Here is an 18539-nt window from a genome sequence, read left to right as displayed (position 1 = left end):
TTTGAAATGCATGTGAAGACTCTTTTTTTCAATATATGAAGTTTATTGTCAAATTGGTTTCCATACAACACCCAGTGCTCATCCCAAAAGGTGCCCTCCTCAATACCCATCACCCACCCACCCCCCACCCACCCCTCATCAACCCTCAGTTTGTTCTCAGTTTTTAAAAGTCTCTTCTGCTTTGGTTCTCTCCCACTCTAACCTCCTTTTTTTTTCCTTCCCCTCCCCAATGGGTTTCTGTTAAGTTTCTCAGGATCCACATAAGAGTAAAAACATATGGTATCTGTCTTTCTCTGTATGGCTTATTTCACTTAGAATAACACTCTCCAGTTCCATCCATGTTACTATAAAGGGCCATATTTCATTCTTTCTCATTGCCACACAGTATTCCATTGTGTATATAAACCACAATTTCTTTATCCATTCATCAGTTGATGGACATTTAGGCTCTTTCGATAATTTGGCTATTGTTGAGAGTGCTGCTATAAGTATTGGGGTACAAGTGCCCCTATACATCAGTACTCCTGTATCCCTTGGGTAAATTCCTAGCAGTTCTATTGCTGGGTCATAGGGTAGGTCTATTTTTAATTTTTTCAGGAACCTCCACCCTGTTTTCCAAAATGGATGCAACAATTTGCATTCCCACCAACAGTGCAAGAGGGTTCCCATTTCACCACATCCTCTCCAGCATCTATAGTCTCCTGATTTGTTCATTTTAGCCACTCTGACTAGCATGAGGTGATATATGAGTGTGGTTTTGATTTGTCTTTCCCTGATGAGGAGCGATGTTGAGCATCTTTTCATGTGCTTGTTGGCCATCCGGATGGCTTCCTTAGAGAGGTGTCTATTCATGTTTTCTGCCCATTTCATCACTGGGTTATTTGTTTTTCGGGTGTGGAGTTTGGTGAGCTCTTTATAGATTTTGGATACTAGCCCTTTGTATGATATGTCATTTTCAAATATCTTTTCCCATTCCGTTGGTTGCCTTTTAGTTTGGTTGGTTGTTTCCTTTACTGTGCAGAAGCTTTTTATCTTCATGAGGTGTCAATAGTTCATTTTTGCTTTTAATTCCCTTGCCTTTGGGGATGTATCAAGTAAAACATTGCTGCGGCTGAGGTCAGAGAGGTCTTTTCCTGCTTTCTCCTCTAGGGTTTTGATGGTTTCCTGTCTCCCATTCAGGCCCTTTATCCATTTTGAGTTTATTTTTGTGAATGGTGTGAGAAAGTGGTCTAGTTTCAATCTTCTGCATGTTGCTGCCCAGTTCTCCCAGCACCATTTGTTAAAGAGAGTGTCTTTTTTTCCATTGGATAATCTTTCCTGCTTTGTCAAAGATTAGTTGGCCATACGTTTGTGGGTCTAGTTCTGGGATTTCTATTCTATTCCATTGGTCTATGTGTCTGTTTTTGTGCCAATACCATGCAGTCTTGATGATTACAGCTTTGTACTAGAGGCTAAAGTCTAAGATTGTGATGCCTCCTGCTTTGGTCTTCTTCTTCAAAATTACTTTGGCTATTCAGGGCCTTCTGTGGTTCCATATGAATTTTAGGATGGCTTGTTCTAGTTTCAAGAAGAATGCTGGTGCAATTTTGATTGGGATTGCATTGAATATATAGATAGCTTTGGGTAGTATTGACATTTTGACAATATTTATTCTTCCAATCCGTGAGCAGGGAATGTCTTTCCATTTCTTTATATCTTCTTCAATTTTCTTCATAAGCTTTCTATAGTTTTCAGCATACAGATCTTTTACATCTCTGCTTAGATTTACTCCTAGGTATTTTATGCTTCTTGGTGCAATTGTGAATGGGATCAGTTTCTTTATTTTTCTTTCTGTTGCTTCATTGTTAGTGTATAAGAATGCAATTGATTTCTGTACATTGATTTTGTATCCTGCAACTTTGCTAAACTCATGTATCAGTTCTAGCAGACTTTTGGTGGAGTCTATCGGATTTTCCATGTATAATATCATGTCATCTGCAAAACGTGAAAGCTTAACTTTAACTTTGCCAATTTTGATGCCTTTGATTTCCTTTTGTTGTCTGATTGCTGATGCTAGCACTTCCAACACTAAGTTAAACAACAGCGGTGAGAGTGGACGTCCCTGTTGTGTTCCTGATCTCAGGGAAAAAGCTCTCAGTTTTTCCCCATTGAGGGTGATGTTAGCTGTGGGCTTTTCATAAATGGCTTTTATGATGTTTAAGTATGTTCCTTCTATCCCAACTTTCTCAAGGGTTTTTATTAAGAAAGGGTGCTGAATTTTGTCAAAGGCCTTTTCTGCATCAATTGACAAGATCATATGGTTCTTATCTTTTCTTTTATTAATGTGATGTATCACGTTGATTGATTTGCGAATGTTGAACCAGCCCTGCATCCCAGGAATGAATCCCACTTGATCATGGTGAATAATTCTTTTTATATGCTATTGCATTCGATTTGCTAGTATCTTATTGAGAATTTTTGCATCCATATTCATCAGGGATATTGGCCTGTAGCTCTCTTTTTTTACTGGGTCTCTGTCTGGTTTAGGAATCAAAGTAATACTGGCTTCATAGAATGAGTCTGTAAGTTTTCCTTCCGTTTCTATTTTTTGGAATAGCTTGAGAAGGATAGGTATTATCTCTGCTTTATACATCTGGTAGAACTCCCCTGGGAAGCCATCTGGTCCTGGACTCTTATTTGTTGGGAGATTTTTGATGACTGATTCAATTTCTTTGCTGGTTATGGGTCTGTTCAAGCTTTCTATTTCCTCCTGATTGAGTTTTGGAAGTGTGTGGGTGTTTAGGAATTTGTCCCATTTCTTCCAGGTTGTCCAGTTTGTTGGCATATAATTTTTCATAGTATTCCCTGATAATTGCTTGTGTCTCTGAGGGATTGGTTGTAATAATTCCATTTTCTTTCATGATTTTATCTATTTAGGTCATCTCCCATTTCTTTTTGAGAAGCCTGGCTAGAGGGTTATCAATTTTGTTTATTTTTTCAAAAAACCAACTCTTGGTTTCATTGATATGCTCTACAGTTTTTTTAGATTCTATATTGTTTATTTCTGTCTGATCTTTCTTATTTCTCTTCTTCTCCTGGGTTTAGGCTGCCTTTGCTGTTCTGCGTCTATTTCCTTTAGGTGTGCTGTTAAATTTTGTATTTGGGATTTTTCTTGTTTCTTGAGATAGGCCTGGATTGCAATGTATTTTCCTCTCAGGACTGCCTTCGCTGCGTCCCAAAGCTTTTGGATTGTTGTATTTTCATTTTCGTTTGTTTCCATATATTTTTTAATTTCTTCTCTACTTGCCTGGTTGACCCACTCATTCTTTAGTAGGGTGTTCTTTAACCTCCATGCTTTTGGAGGTTTTCCAGACTTTTTCCTGTGGTTGATTTCAAGCTTCATAGCATTGTGGTCTGAAAGTATGCATGGTATGATTTCAATTCTTGTATACTTATGAAGGGCTGTTTTGTGACCCAGTATGTGATCCATCTTGGAGAATGTTCCATGTGCACTCGAGAAGAAAGTATATTCTGTTGCTTTGGGATGCAGAGTTCTAAATATATCTGTCAAGTCCATCTGATCCAATGTATCATTCAGGGCCCTTGTTTCTTTATTGACCGTGTGTCCAGATGATCTATCCATTTCTGTGAGTGGAGTGTTAAAGTCCCCTGCAATTACCACATTCTTATCAATAAGGTTGCTTATGTTTGTGAGTAATTGTTTTATATATTTGGGGGCTCCTGTATTTGGCACATAGACATTTATAATTGTTCGCTCTTCCTGATGGATAGACCCTGTAATTATTCTATAATGCCCTTCTTCATCTCTTGTTACAGCCTTTATTTTAAAGTCTAGTTTGTCTGATATAAGTATGGCTACTCCACCTTTCTTTTGACTTCCAGTGGCATGATAAATATTTCTCCATCCCCTCACTCTCAATCTGAAGGTGTCCTCAGGTCTAAAATGAGTCTCTTGTAGACAGCAAATACATGGGTCTTGTTTTTTTTATCCATTCTGATACCCTATGTCTTTTGGTTGGCGCATTTAGTCCATTTACATTCAGTGTTATTATAAAAAGATATGGGTTTAAAGTCATTGTGATGTCCATAGGTTTCATGTTTGTAGCGATGTCTCTGGTACTTTGTGTCACAGGATTCCCCTTAGGATCTCTTGTAGGGCTGGTTTAGTGGCGATGAATTCCTTCATTTTTTGTTTGTGTGGGAAGACCTTTATCTCTCCTTCTATTCTAAATGACAGACTTGCTGGATAAAGGATTCTCGGCTGCGTATTTTTTCTCTTCATCACATTGAAGATCTCCTGCCATTCCTTTCTGGCCTGCCAAGTTTCAGTAGAGAGATCAGTCATGAGTCTTATAGGTCTCCCTTTATATGTTAGAGCACGTTTATCTTTAGTTGCTTTCAGAATTTTCTCTTTATCCTTGTATTTTGCCACTTTCACTGTGATATGTCATGCAGAAGATCGATTTGAGTTACCTCTGAAGGGAGTTCTCTGTGCCTCTTGGATTTCAATGCCTTTTTCCTTCCCCAGATCAGGGAAGTTCTCAGCTATGATTTCTTCAAGTATACCTTCAGCACCTTTCCCTCTCTTCCTCCTCTGGAATACCAATTATGCGTATATTATTTCTCTTTAGTGCATCACTTAGTTCTCTAATTTTCCCCTTATACTCCTGGATTCTTCTATCTCTCTTTTTCTCAGCTTCTTCTTTTTCCATAATTTTATCTTCTAGTTCACCTATTCTCTCCTCTGCTTCTTCAATCCGAGCTGTGGTTGTCTCCATTTTATTTTGCAGCTCATTGATAGCATTTTTTAGCTCCTCCTGGCTGTTCCTTAGTCCCTGGATCTCTGTTAGCAATAGATATTTGCTGTCCTTTATACTGTTTTCAAGCCCAGCGATTAATTTTATGACTATTATTCTAAATTCACTTTCTGTTATATTGTTTAAATTGTTTTTGATCAGTTCGTTAGCTGTTGTTATTTCCTGGACGTTTTTTGAGGGGAATTCTTCTGTTTCGTCATTTTGAATAGTCCCTGGTGTGGTGCAGAACTGAGGGGCACTTCTCCTGTGCTGTCTTGAATAACTTGCGTTGGTGGGCGGGGCAGAAGTCAGACACTATGTCTGCCCCCAGCCCACTGCTGGGGCCACAGTCAGACTGGTGTGTGCCTTCTCTTCCCCTCTCCTAGGGGCGAGATTCACTGTGGGGTGGCATGGCCCATCTGGGCTACTTGCACACTGTCAGACTTGTGGTGCTGGGGATCTGGTGTATTAGCTGGGGTGGACTGGCAAGGTACGCAGGGGCAGGAAGTGTAGGCTCAGCTCACTTTTCCTTCAGAGATCTGCTTCGGCAGGGCCCTGCGGCACCAGGAGGGAGTCAGATCCGGTGGAGGGATGGATCCGCAGAAGCACAGAGTTGGGTGTTTGCGTGGTGCAAGCAAGTTCCCTTGCAGGAACTGGTTCCCTTTGGGATTTTGGCTGGGGGATGGGTGAGGGAGATGGAGCTGGTGAGCGCCTTTGTTCCCAGCCAAGCTGAGCTCTGTTGTCCAGAGCTCAACAACTCTCCCTCCTGTTGTCATCCAGCCCTCCTGTTCTCCGAGCAGAGCTGTTAGCTTATAACCTTCCAGATGTCAAGTCCTGCTTGCTGTCAGAACACCCTCCATCCGGCCCCTCGGCTTTTGCAAGCCAGACTTGGGGGCTCTGCTTGGCCGGCAGGCCGCCCCTCCATCCCGGCTCCCTCCCACCAGTCCGTGTAGTGCGCACCCCCTCTCTGCCCTTCCTACCCTCTTCTGTGGGCCTCTTGTCTGTGCTTGGCTCTGGAGACTCCGTTCTGCTGCTAGTCTTCTGGAGGTTTTCTGGGTTATTTAGGCAGGTGTAGGTGGAATCTAAGTGATCAGCAGGATGTGCGGTGAGCCCAGTGTCCTCGTACACCGCCATCTTCCTAAAATCATGTCAAGACTTTCATATCACTACAATACCATTGTACATGTCCTCTTTTATAAAATTTTATACAATTATATAAAATTTTAAATTGAGGTCCATACTTTGCAGAGCATAACTATATAGCTGGATCGTTTCCTGCTCAACCTTTTCTGTTAGTAAGTGGACCTGAATAAAACTCTTTGTAAACTGTATGGAGTGCCCTGCTTTGTTATTTAGCCTCAATGTCTTTTAGTTTGGGAGATACTTTACAGTCACTTCACCTTCCAACAATTGTCAAGCCAACCAGGAGGAAACCACAACTGGGTAAATGAGCCATGCTGGGAGGAAAGCCTTTGGTCTGTGGGAAATTCCAACGTTGCTCTCCACCCTCATGTTTGGAGACTTGGCCAAGTGTTTTGAGTGTTTCAGATAGGTGTGTGGGTATGAGGGCATCCTGAAAAGTGCCCGCACTCTTGTTAGATACCTTATACAAAACAGTGAGGAAGGGAAAATGGAGAAGAAAAAGTGAGCGAGTTATTGTAAGTGGTAGGTTGACCATTGCTCTGTGTGTTATGAATGCCACAAAAAAGGTATCACAAGTAAGGACAAAATTGGGATAGGCTAGGAAAATGTTGTCTTTAGAAAGAGATATAAAAGCTGCATGTTCCTCCAATACAGACATTACATACAAAATAATTCAATGGTAGGAGAAATGCTTGGAAAATATAGCATGTAAGATGACAATGATGTGGGCACAGATTACCACTACTAAAGTGAGAACTATTATATCTCAAGACAATTAGGACCTTATTATGTGGGATCCTTCAGAAAATGATTCTGATGGAGGAGGAAAAATTAACAAGGTGACCTTTGATTGAAATGAAGAACGAGACCTCTCATGAGCCTCGGGATGACTGCAAGAAAATTCTTACTAGTCAGAAACTATGATGAAATATTGTGCCACTCAATTAGTCAGACTAATGAGCTGCTATTAGCAAAAGTGTCAAGAAGGGGCGGCATTCAGGGACTCCTGGGTGACTCAGTCAGTAAGCATCCAACTCTGGATTTTGGCTCAGGTCATGATCCCATGGTTCATGAGATAGACCCTCATGTCAGCCTCTGTGCTGAGAGTGCAGAGCCTGTTTGGGATTCTCTTTCTACCTTTCTTTGTGTCCCTCCCCCACACATGCTTGCTCTCTCTCTCTCAAAAATAAATATATAAACATTAAAATAAAAAAAAAGAAAGGAATGTGCCTTCAGCTGTTTTAGGATGGAATGTTCTGAGCATATGTTTTAAATCCATCTGTTCCAGTATGCCATTCAAAGCCATTGTGTCCTTGTTGACTTTCTGTGTAGATGATCTGTCCATTGATGTAAGTGGGTTGTTTATGCCCCCTAATATTATTGTGTTATTAGCAATTAGTTCCTTTATGTTTACTATTATTTTTGTTTCAAATGGGTGCTCTCATCCTGAGTGCATAAGTATATACAATTGTTAGATATTCTTGTTGGAATGTCCCTTTTATAATTATATCGTTCCCTTTGTTGTCTCTTTTCACATTCTTTGTTTTAAAGTCTAGTTTCTTTGACTGTATCAAAATCAGACAAGTACAGGAGCACCTGGGTGGGTCAGTCAGTTAATTGACTCTTGGTTATGGCTCAGATCATGATCTTATAGCAGAGTTCAAGCCCCATCCGTGCTGGCAGCATGGAGTCTGCTTAGGATTCTCTCTCTGCCTCTCCTGCACTTGTGCTTTCTCTTTCTCTCTCAATATATAAACAAAATTAAGAAAATTTTAAAAAATAACTAGAAAAAACAGACAAGGACATTTCAAGAAAATAAAACTATAGGCCAATTTCCCTGATAAGTATAGATGCAAAAGAAAAAAAAAAAAGAAAGAAAAGAAAAGAATGTGCATTCTGCTGCTTTAGGATGGAATCTTCTGAGTGTTTGTTTTAAGTCCATCTGGTCCAGTGTGTCATTCGAAGCCATCGTGTACATGTTGATTTTCTGTTTAAATGATCTGTTCATTGATATCAGTTGGTTGTTAATGCCCCCTAGTATAATTGTATTGACTACATAAAACTAAAAAGATTTTGTATGGCAAGTAATCAATGAAATGAAAGAATGACCTACAAAATGGGAGAAAATATTTGCATATCATGTTATCTGATAAAATGTTAATATCCATAATATGTACAAAATTCATACAACTCAAAAGCAAAAAAAATCCACTTGCAAAATGGACAGTGGAATTAATAGACACATTGCTAAATCAAATATTAACAAAACTTTCAACAGTGAATTAAAATAATCATGTACCATGATCAAGGGGATTTATTCCAGGGATGCAAGGATGATTCAACATCATCAAACCAATCAGTGTGATACATCACAGTAACACAAGTATGTAAATCATATGATTATTTAAATAGACGCAGAAAAATATAATTGACAAAATTCGACATCCATTCATGATAAGAAGTCAATATATTTGGTATAGAAGGAAGATTCCTGTAAGTAATAAAGTTTACATATTACAAGGCTAAAGCTAACATCATATTCACCACTCTCACCACTTTCATTCAACATGACCTGGCAATCTTACACAAATTAGTAAAGAAAAAGTAAAGGTATTTAAATCTGAAAGGAAACAAACTTTCACTATTTGCAAATAACATGACATTATTATAGAAAACTCTAAAGATTATACAAATATTAGTAGAACTAATAATTAAATTCAGTGTAACTGCAGCACACAATATGTGAAGTTTTATTGTGTTTCTATACCATAACAATCACCTGTCAGAGAGGGAAATTAATAAAACAATTTCACAATTGCATCAACAAGAATAGAATATCTAGGAATAAATTTAACCAAGGACCTGAAAGACTTCCAGACTGAAACTACGACATTGATATAAGAAGTTAAATCAAACACGAATAAAAGTTATTCTGTATTCATGGATTGTAAGTATTATTATTGTTAAAATGTCCATGCTACCCAAAACAATCTATAGTTTTAAGGCAATTATTTTGCCTTAAATATGCTATGTAATTTATGGTCAAATTTCCTTTCATAGCGTATTTCTGGGATCTTTTTGGAGATGCTGACCATTTTTATAACTTTGATATTGAGGGGAAAAGATTCTACTTTTATACAGCTGTCCTAAATGTCATCATAAATGCAAATAAAATTTTACATGTACAAAATTATTTGGGCATTTATTCATAACAACCATAAACTAGAAATAATCTCTTTATAAGAGTTGGTTAAGGACTATAGATATATCAATAGCCTTTGATATATGTATAGACTTCCATATTATATAGTAAAATATATATTTTTAAGAAATTGTATTGACTTACATATGACATTGAAATATCTGAGCACATGTTGGGGAAATGTAATAACAAACATAAAAGTAATTTGTTAATCAGGTAATGAATCCAATGTTCAGAATTTATGTTACTATGTTTAGAGGAATTAATAGTCTCCTTTCAAATCACATAAAATATATTTTAATTAAATTTATTAAATAATTTGTCAGTATAGAGTTGTAGGTTCAGTGTTATTGTTAACAATTTTCCCCTCAATATCAATGTTATAAAAATGACCAGCATCTCCAAATAAAATCCCAGAAATCCACTATCAAAAGAAACATACTAATTATTAATTTGGTGCAAATTAACTCACAAAATCATACTAGTTCTAGATTTGTGTTGTAATGTAGTCATTCATCTGTACTCAACAGAACTAATCACATTGTGTGTTAGGTTGGTTAAATCTTTGGTTTGTGTTTACTTGAACTTAGAGTCATCAAATTTTACTATGGATCACAGACAAGAATTACACACACAGAATTCTATTTCATTCAGCATTTACAAAGCAAAGAAAATATTTAGTAAAAGGAAGATGAAGCTGAACACATACCTGGGAAAAAAGCATTCCAGCCAGGGGAAGCATCAAGGACAAGGTATATTTGCCATCTGAACCCTGGGAACACTACATTTGAGTGGGATAATTCAAACACGAGAAGCACCAACGGTGAAAAACAATGGAGAACATTGTGTATATAAACCACAATTTCTTTATCCACTCATCAGTTGATGGACATTTAGGCTCTTTCCATAATTTGGCTATTGTTGAAAGAATGAAATATGGCCCTTTGTAGCAACGTGGAAGGAACTGGAGAGTGTTATGCTAAGTGAAATAAGCCATAGAGAGAAAGACAGATACCATATGTTTTCACTCTTATGTGGATCCTGAGAAACTTAACAGAAACCCATGGGGGAGGGGAAGGGAAAAAAAAAAGAGAGGTTAGAGTAGGAGAGAATCAAAGCATAAGAGACTCTTAAAAAATGAGAACAAACTGAGGGCTGATAGGGGGTGGGAGGGAGGGGAAGGTGGGTGATGGGTATTGAAGAGGGCATCTTTTGGGATGAGCACTGGTGTTGTATGAAAACCAATTTGACCATAAATTTCATATATTAAAAAAAAAACAATGGAGAACACAGGGTTTGGCTTATCCTTACGTGACTCAAGGAGACATTAGTGTTGGTTCTACCCTTACTTAGCTCTAAGTCTCTAAGTCTAGAATGAACTGAAGGAAGGAGAGGGAGAAAGGCAGTACACAATGTCTCTACTATGACAAAATCAGAATGACAGGTGATAAGGGGTGCAACTCTGGTAATATTGTAATTTGTAAGAAGTGCTCAGTTCCTAGATATACTTTTCGAAAAGTGAGAAAATTATTGTTGAGTTATTTAATATGGCTGAAAGAGAGAGCACACGAATCCAAATTACACCAAGTAACACCCAGAACTACTGGAAGAATACAGTGAACATAAAGCAGAAAAAATTGAGTGCAACATCAGGAAAGCCTAAAATTTTAAATTAAATAATTGTAAATTGAATATATAATGATCAAAAGGTGTTATATATTTCCAAATAAACATGAAAACTCAGTATTTTGCTTAAATATTCTCTCCCTAAATCTGGTTTAAAAATGCTCAAGAAATAATGCTTTTAAGTTATTACATTAAAATGACAGAGAAGTGAAAGAATATATATATTATTCTATAATATAATATATTATATTATATTTATAAGTATAATATATCATAAATTATATTATATTATTATATAATTATAATATATCATAATATATTAATATTATACATTATATACATACATACATAACATAAATATATATATCCTAAATAGAAAGATAGATAGATAGATAGATATAGATTAAAATAAAGCATTGTTATACATGTTATACACACATACACATATAAATATATAACAGGCTTAAGCCATCTTCATCCACTGGAGGGAGGTTAAATAGGCAAGGGTAACACTTGGGCTCAGATTCAGTGGTCCTTATTTCTATACCAAGATTATCACAAAAAATGTAGAAGTATTATGTTTTTTGTAAGTAGTAAGGTTATCTGAGTGGGAAGAGAGGTAGATTATAAAGTAGTTTGAGAGGAATTCATAATTGAGTAGATTTAAGAAAAAGTAAATTTATTTTTGAACAGAAAAAGAAAAGACCAAAAAAGGAAAAAAAAGTAGAAATAAAGAAAAAAATAAAAATGATACAAATACAATAAATAACAGGAATAAAAAAATGATTGAGGAATGAGAAAAGAACAAAAGAAGAAAAGAAAAAGAAGAGATTTAAGAGATGTGTTCGATATCATTTCAATGTTGGGTAATTTTAAATTTATTTATAACAAAATAAAGCGTTCCTATTGAAATTCTGTTTTGAACCAGGTCTTTCAGATGAATGCTGTCATCATCATCTTTAGATATTCTTAATTCTTGAATGAACAGTAACCACAGCAATTTTACTACTCCTTTGATGGATTTCCTCTGATACCCACCAAAAAAATATTTAACTAGCATAACCAAAAAGATTCTCTAAGTTCAAATTTTAAGATTTATGCAAATAACTTGAGAAAACAAAAAAGAATTTTTTCAATGCTCAACGAGTACAAACTTGCCATTTAGTAAGTAAACCTGGATACTTACGAATAATTTAAAAAATATGAAACCTCATTTTTACTTTAAATATGAACTATATTCCTAGAATAAAAGTAAAAGGTGCCATATTTTGTGACTACCCTGAAAAGATTATGTGATCATAATGCGCTTATGAATACTATGATAAATACAAATCATTTAGAATGTTACCCTAGTAAAATACTGTGATATACAATCAAAACAGGAAAGAACCATTTAATTAAAAATTTTCAACACCCTAGACCACTACATAAGACAGTTAAATTTTACCCTGGTACCCTGTTAGGCAACAAATTACGGAGTTTTTTTGGACCTGCAAAGGGAAATGGAGGCATCTCTTTGGAAACAATTATTGTCAATAAAATTATTCATTTTAATGAAATTTTACGTATTTAAATTTAAAAAGGTATCCTGAACAGTTTCCCAGATATCAGTTTGCCCAAGGCCATTTGCACATCCCAGTTTCTGAGGCTGTAGATGACAGGATTCATGATGGGGGGTAACACAGTGTAAAGCACTGATATCAACACTTTCACTGAAGATGAAGATTTAAAATTTTTAGCTAAATATGTGATACTTCCAGAAAGGATAAACAGTGTCACCACGGTGAGGTGGGGCAGGCAGGTGGAAAGACATTTCCCTCTCCCATTTGCAGATGGGATTCTTAGAACGGTAGAAAAAATGTGAACATAGGATACAATCAATAAAATAAAACATATAAACCCAAAACAACAACTACCAATTATAAATGCATATTCTAGAGTTTTCTGTCCAGAACAAGCAAGTGTGAGCAGTGATGGGACATCACAAAAGAATTGGTGCACTATGTTGGAACCACAGAAACGAACAGAAAATGTTCCTGCAGCATGAATGGATCCATAGACACACCCACTAAACCATGATGCTGTCACCATCTGCACACAGGCACCTCTATTCATGATTGTCTCATAGTGCAGAGGACAGCAGATGGCAGCATAGCGGTCATAGGACATCACTAGGAGAAGGGCGTACTCTGTGCCAGCAAGAAAAATAACAAGGAAAACTTGTGAGGCACATCCTATGAAAGAGATGGAATGGCTGTTGGTCAAAGAGTTCATGACAGATTTGGGGACAGTAACAGAAATGTAACAGATATCAATCAAAGACAAATTCTTTAGGAAAAAAAACATGGGGGATTGAAGATGCTGGTCAATGGTGGTGAGGGTGAAAGTGAGGAGGTTCCCCATTAGTGCTGCTAGGTAAACCAGGAAGAGGAATGCAGCATAAAGTCTCTGTAGCACCTGATCATCAGAGAATCCCATGAGCAAGAATCTTGTTATGTTGGTCATGGTGGCTTATTTCTCAGCCACGCTAATTCTTATCTGCAGAAATAAAGATGACACTGATAACTAGTCCTTTCAGATATTGTCATATCATCTTTACTTGACCTTTGGCAATGTTTGGTTCTGAGTGAGGTGTAGCTCATCAGAATACCAGCATAGAGATACACAGCATACAGCAATAGCCCCCTACCATCCATATTGAGATATTTACACAGAGGTCAATGAGCACATAGCCCCCTACCATCCATATTGAGATATTTACTCAGAGGTCAATGAAATATGGTTGGCTTTAAGGACAATTTAAAGAGGCAGAAAATCCAGTAAAGTTCCGAGTGTTGGCTAGTAGAACAAATATATATATATATATATATATATATATATATAGCCTTAGGAGTCTAACAGAGAGTCATAAATCCTTTCAGACAAATCTCTCTAGGAAGTAGCTAACATACTTCACAGGTGCAGCTGAAAAAAACAAAAATAAAGTTACCTTCTATGATGACTCCTTCTAGAGATCATTGGCCAAATACTGCTCTTGACCAAAAAATAAATAAAATAAAAATATAAGGGTGTCTGGATGACTCAGTCTGTTAGGCGTCCAACTTCAGCTCAGGTCATGATCTCATGGTTCATGTGTTGGAGCCCTGTATTGGGCTCTGTGCTGACAGCTCAGAACCTGGAGCCTGCTGTGGCTTCTATGTCTCCCTCACTTTCCTTAATAATGAGTCAAGGCTACTTCTATAATCTGTTGTCTCCTTGATTCTAACTTTCATTTAAGCAAAACATAGGTGGTCTAGGAATACAGAGACAACAAGTTCGATAATTGGAACATTCTCCATTCCCCTTAGTTCTTGAAACAGAATGGTGAACAATATCCTCACCAATTATTACAGGTGATATACATAGCAACGTTAAAATTCCTTCTTCCTGAGGACACAGGAAAAAAAAAAAAACCTTGAGCAAATTTACCCCTAAAAGTATGTACTTTTTTCTTTCTTACCATTCATTAAATGTAACAGTTCAGTATAAAGTGAGAAGAGCCAAGTAAGTACTTTGAGATGTGGCACATATTTCTGTTCCATCCCTTAATTCTGTGTTCTCATATGTGTGAAAGAAATATTTTGTCTTAAGTATCTTCTCTGAGAAGATACTTTCATTCATAATAGCTGCTTTTTCCACAATCAGCTATGCTTGATTATCTCTACAATTCATGTGTAATTGCTGAGGTGCAAGCTTTATTTCAGTCTCCAACATTGTTCAAGTTTAATAATCTTATGACTTTCACATGAGATTGTAGTTGCATAAATGGAATGGGAATTAATTAGAAGAAATTACCAAGTTTTTGACTGTAGTGAGCATCCCGTGAGGAACCAGAAGGCAACCTTAAAACCAAGACCTATGACAACTCAGGAAGACAATTTATTTGCTTCTTGCAATTTTCCATGCTAAGCATATTACAACAAGTCTACAAATAGTTTCAGGATGTGCCTTTCTATATATTGATGTGTTATGAAATGAAGATTTTAATGGAAAGAGAACATTTGAATTCAAGAATTGAAATTTTGATTGAGGACCATACATTAAGTCATGGATGCTATTTTGCTTTATTTCCTTCCAGTTCTATGGTTTGGTTTTTTTTGTTTGTTTGTTTTTTGTTTTTCATTTTTAACACGGGTATACATGCAAATGTTATCCATGTAAAATACCAAGCAATGTAGGAAACCATAATTAAAGTGAAACTTATCTCACTCCCACTTGTCTTCCTAGGGACCATAGGAGGTGCAAGATTTGGAATGTGAATCCAATACACATCCTGTGACTTTGCATACATAATCATAAAAATGCAACATCTGATATTCACCATGCATAATTTAGAAAATTACATTTTACGCACAACAATATTTCACATGGCTTCCTGTTTTATGTAATAGCATACTATTAAATATTATGGATATTCAATATTTTGGCAAGTTTATTTTCACCATCATATGTAACCTTATGATTAACATTATTTTATATACTTTGCCTGTGGATGTACGTACATGATTCTTTGACTAAGTCTCTTGAAAGGTAATTAGTATATATATGATATGGTCATATCAATTTTTAATAGATTCTACTAAACTGTTTCTTAAAATGTTTTTGAGTGTCAATTCTTACCACATGTTCAAGCATTTTGCATTAAACAGTATATCAGACTATTTCACATTTTATTTATATTTATGCATTAATTTTTTTAGAGAAGGAATGAGAGAGCATGCAAGTTTGAGAGAGGGGCAGAGGGACAGAGGGAGAGAATCCCAAGCAGGTTCCATGCTCACTGCAGAGCCCAATGCAAGACTTAATCCCATGACCCTGGGATCATGACTTGAGGAGAAATCAAGATCCAGACACTCAACTGACTGAGCCACCCAGGGGCACGCAGACTATGTAATATTTTAATTATCATTTTTTAAAAATGTTTATTTATTTTTGACAGAGAGAGAGAGAAAGAGAGAGAGAGAGAGAGAGAGAGAGAGAGAGAGAGAGCATTAGTGGGGGAGGGGCAGAGACAGAGGGAGACAAAGAATCCTAAGCAGACTCCATGCTCTGAGCTGTCAGCAAAGAGCCCAATGTGGGGCTCAAACTCACAGACCGTGAGATCATGACCTGAGCCAAAGTCAGATGATCAACCCACTGAGCCACCCAGGCACACTTTAATTACCATTTTCAATTTGTTAATATACATAAACAAAAATTTACTGTTTTAACCATTTTTAATATACAGGTAAGTGGTATTAAGTAAATTTACTATGTTGTGCAACAATCACTACCCCCCACCTCTAGAACTTTCATATTCCTCAACTAAAACTGTATACCCATTAAAAATAATAACTACCACGGGGTTTTTGATTTGCATTTCCTGATGATTAGTAATGTTGAGTAAATCTTTATGTATCTGTTGTCCATCAATACTACTTCTTTGGCCTAATGTCTATTCACTGATTCTGTCCATTGAAAAAACAATAATGTTAATTTATTCTTGAGAGAAGGAGAGAGAGAGAGAGAGACAGGGACAGAGACAGAGACAGAGCATGAGCGAGGGAGGGTCAGAGAGGGAGACACAGAATTCAAAGAAGGCTCCAGACTCTGAGCTATCAACAGAGAGCCAACATGGGCCTCAAACTCACAGACCACAAGATCATGACCTGAGCTGAAGTTGGATGCCCAACCAACTGAGACACCCAGGTGCCCCTATTCTGTCCAACTTTTAATTGGATTCTTGGTGTTGAGTTATTTAAGTTCTCTCTATATTTTGAATCATTTTCCTTAATGGATATGATTCTGCCATTTGCAACAACATGGATGGACCTAGCAGGTGTTGCTCTAAATGAAGTAAGTCAGACTGATAAAAACAAATACCATATAATTTAACTCATATATAGATCTAAATAAATAAACAAGAACGCAAACAAACAAACAAAAAGAAGAATCAGATCTATAATACAGAGAACAAACTAATGGTTGCCAGAGGGGATGTGAAGAGGGGAATGGGAAAAATTAGTTAAGGGGAATGGGAGATACAGGCTTCCAGTTATGAAATGAATAGGTCATAGGAATAAAAGGCACAACATGGGAAATAAGTCAATGATATTGTAATAGATTTGTATGGTGGCAGATGGTAGCTGCACTCGTGGTGAGCATAGCATAACTTACAAACTTGTAAAATCACTATGTTGTATACCTGAAACTAAAGTAATATTGTGTATCAAGTATATTAAAATAAAAATAATAAAATAAATACCTCCCCATTAACTCTTTCTCCACATATGACAACTACTGTTGCAATTTCTGTCTCTAAGAATTTGATTATTCTAAGTACCTCATATAAGCAAATCATACATTGTTCATACTTTATCTCATTATAATGAAATAATGACAAAAACTTGTGGTTTTGTGTTGCATTTCTCTAATAATTAAATAACTTACTATGTGCTTATAGGTCATCAGTATATCCTCTTTATGGGAATTTCTATACAAGTCTTTGCCCATGTTTTAATGAGATTGTTTTTATTCTTGTTTTTCAGCTGTAGGAGTAATATATGTGTTCTGATATCAATCCTTATCAGAAATATAATTTGTACATAGTTGATATTATTGTTCATTGAAAAAAAAATATATATATATATATATATTTTATTTCTATGAAGTCCTACTTGTCTAGTCTTTATTTTGTTGTCTGTGCTTTGTCATAACCAATAAATCATTTCCAAATCAGTTGTCATGAAACTATACCAATGTTTTCTTCTAAGAGTTTTATAACTTAAGTTTTATTTTTAGCTATTTTATGTTTTTGCTTTAATTTTACATTATTTTTTGAGGTTAGTGTAAGGTTGGGATCTAAAATATTATTTTGCATATAGATATTCATTTTGCAGATTTAGTTAGCCAAAGATGCTCTCATTTACCTTCTAGAAGCTATGTTTTTGTGACCAGTCAAGACACACCAAAATTACCCAAATTGCATGCAGTGTATACATTATATTTAGACTCACTATCTTTTCTTTCTTTCTTTCTTTCTTTCTTTCTTTCTTTCTTTCTCTTTCTTTCTTTCTTTCTTTTCTTCCTTTTTCTTTTTTTTTTATCAGCTGTAGCTGGATTTTCTTAACAGCCTAAAGTTCAATTTCTCTTTTTGAGCTTGAAACTCCTAAAGCACTCTTGTAAAATTTGGTCTAATTAGTATTGTTTTTACCTATTCACACATTCTCTATCATTCAGTTATTAAGTAAAACAAACAAACAAACAAACAAATGAGCAAAAGTCTCATTTGTAACTGTTTTAAAATTTCTATAATTTAAATAATAATAATATATATTTCCCAACACCAGTTTTTTTAAAATACTGTCTTTTTTCCTTTGAAGATTCTTTCCTGCTTGGTTGAACATTAGTTGACCAGATAGTTGTGGGTCTGTTTCTGGGTTTTCTATTCTGTCCCACTGAACTATGTGTCTGTTTTTGTGCCAGTAGCATACTGTCTTCATGACTACAGCTTAGTAATATAACTTGAAGTACAGCATTGAGATGCCTCAGGCTTTTCTTATTTTTTAAAATTGTTTAGCAAAAAAAAAAAATGAAGCTAGACCACTTTGTTACACTATACACAAAAGTAAATTCAAAATGGATGAAAGAACTAAATGTGAAACAGGAAATCATCAAAATCCTAGGGAACATAGGCAGTAACCTTTTTGACATCAACTGTAGCAACTTCTTACTACATATGTCTCCTGAGACAG

General features: G+C 36.1%; 1 protein-coding gene across 1 annotated transcript; it reads right to left on the bottom strand.

Annotated features, from left to right (window-relative positions):
* Nucleotides 1–12342: 12342 nt before the first annotated feature.
* Nucleotides 12343–13272, bottom strand: LOC132680491 (olfactory receptor 14A16-like). Its single transcript, XM_060634171.2, has one exon. The coding sequence runs from the start codon at nucleotides 13270–13272 to the stop codon at nucleotides 12343–12345; it is 930 nt and encodes a 309-aa protein (XP_060490154.1).
* Nucleotides 13273–18539: the final 5267 nt, after the last annotated feature.

The sequence above is a fragment of the Panthera onca genome, chromosome A1, assembly GCF_046562875.1.
Source record: "Panthera onca isolate mPanOnc1 chromosome A1, mPanOnc1 haplotype 2, whole genome shotgun sequence".
Lineage (NCBI taxonomy): Eukaryota > Metazoa > Chordata > Mammalia > Carnivora > Felidae > Panthera > Panthera onca.
Note: the sequence above shows the minus strand (reverse complement) of the source record. Positions and strands in the feature narration are given on the sequence as shown.

What these genes read in the sequence shown, in the direction of transcription:
- LOC132680491 (XM_060634171.2), bottom strand. Translation starts at nt 13,272, where the DNA reads ATGACCAACATAACAAGATTCTTGCTCATGGGATTCTCTGATGATCAG.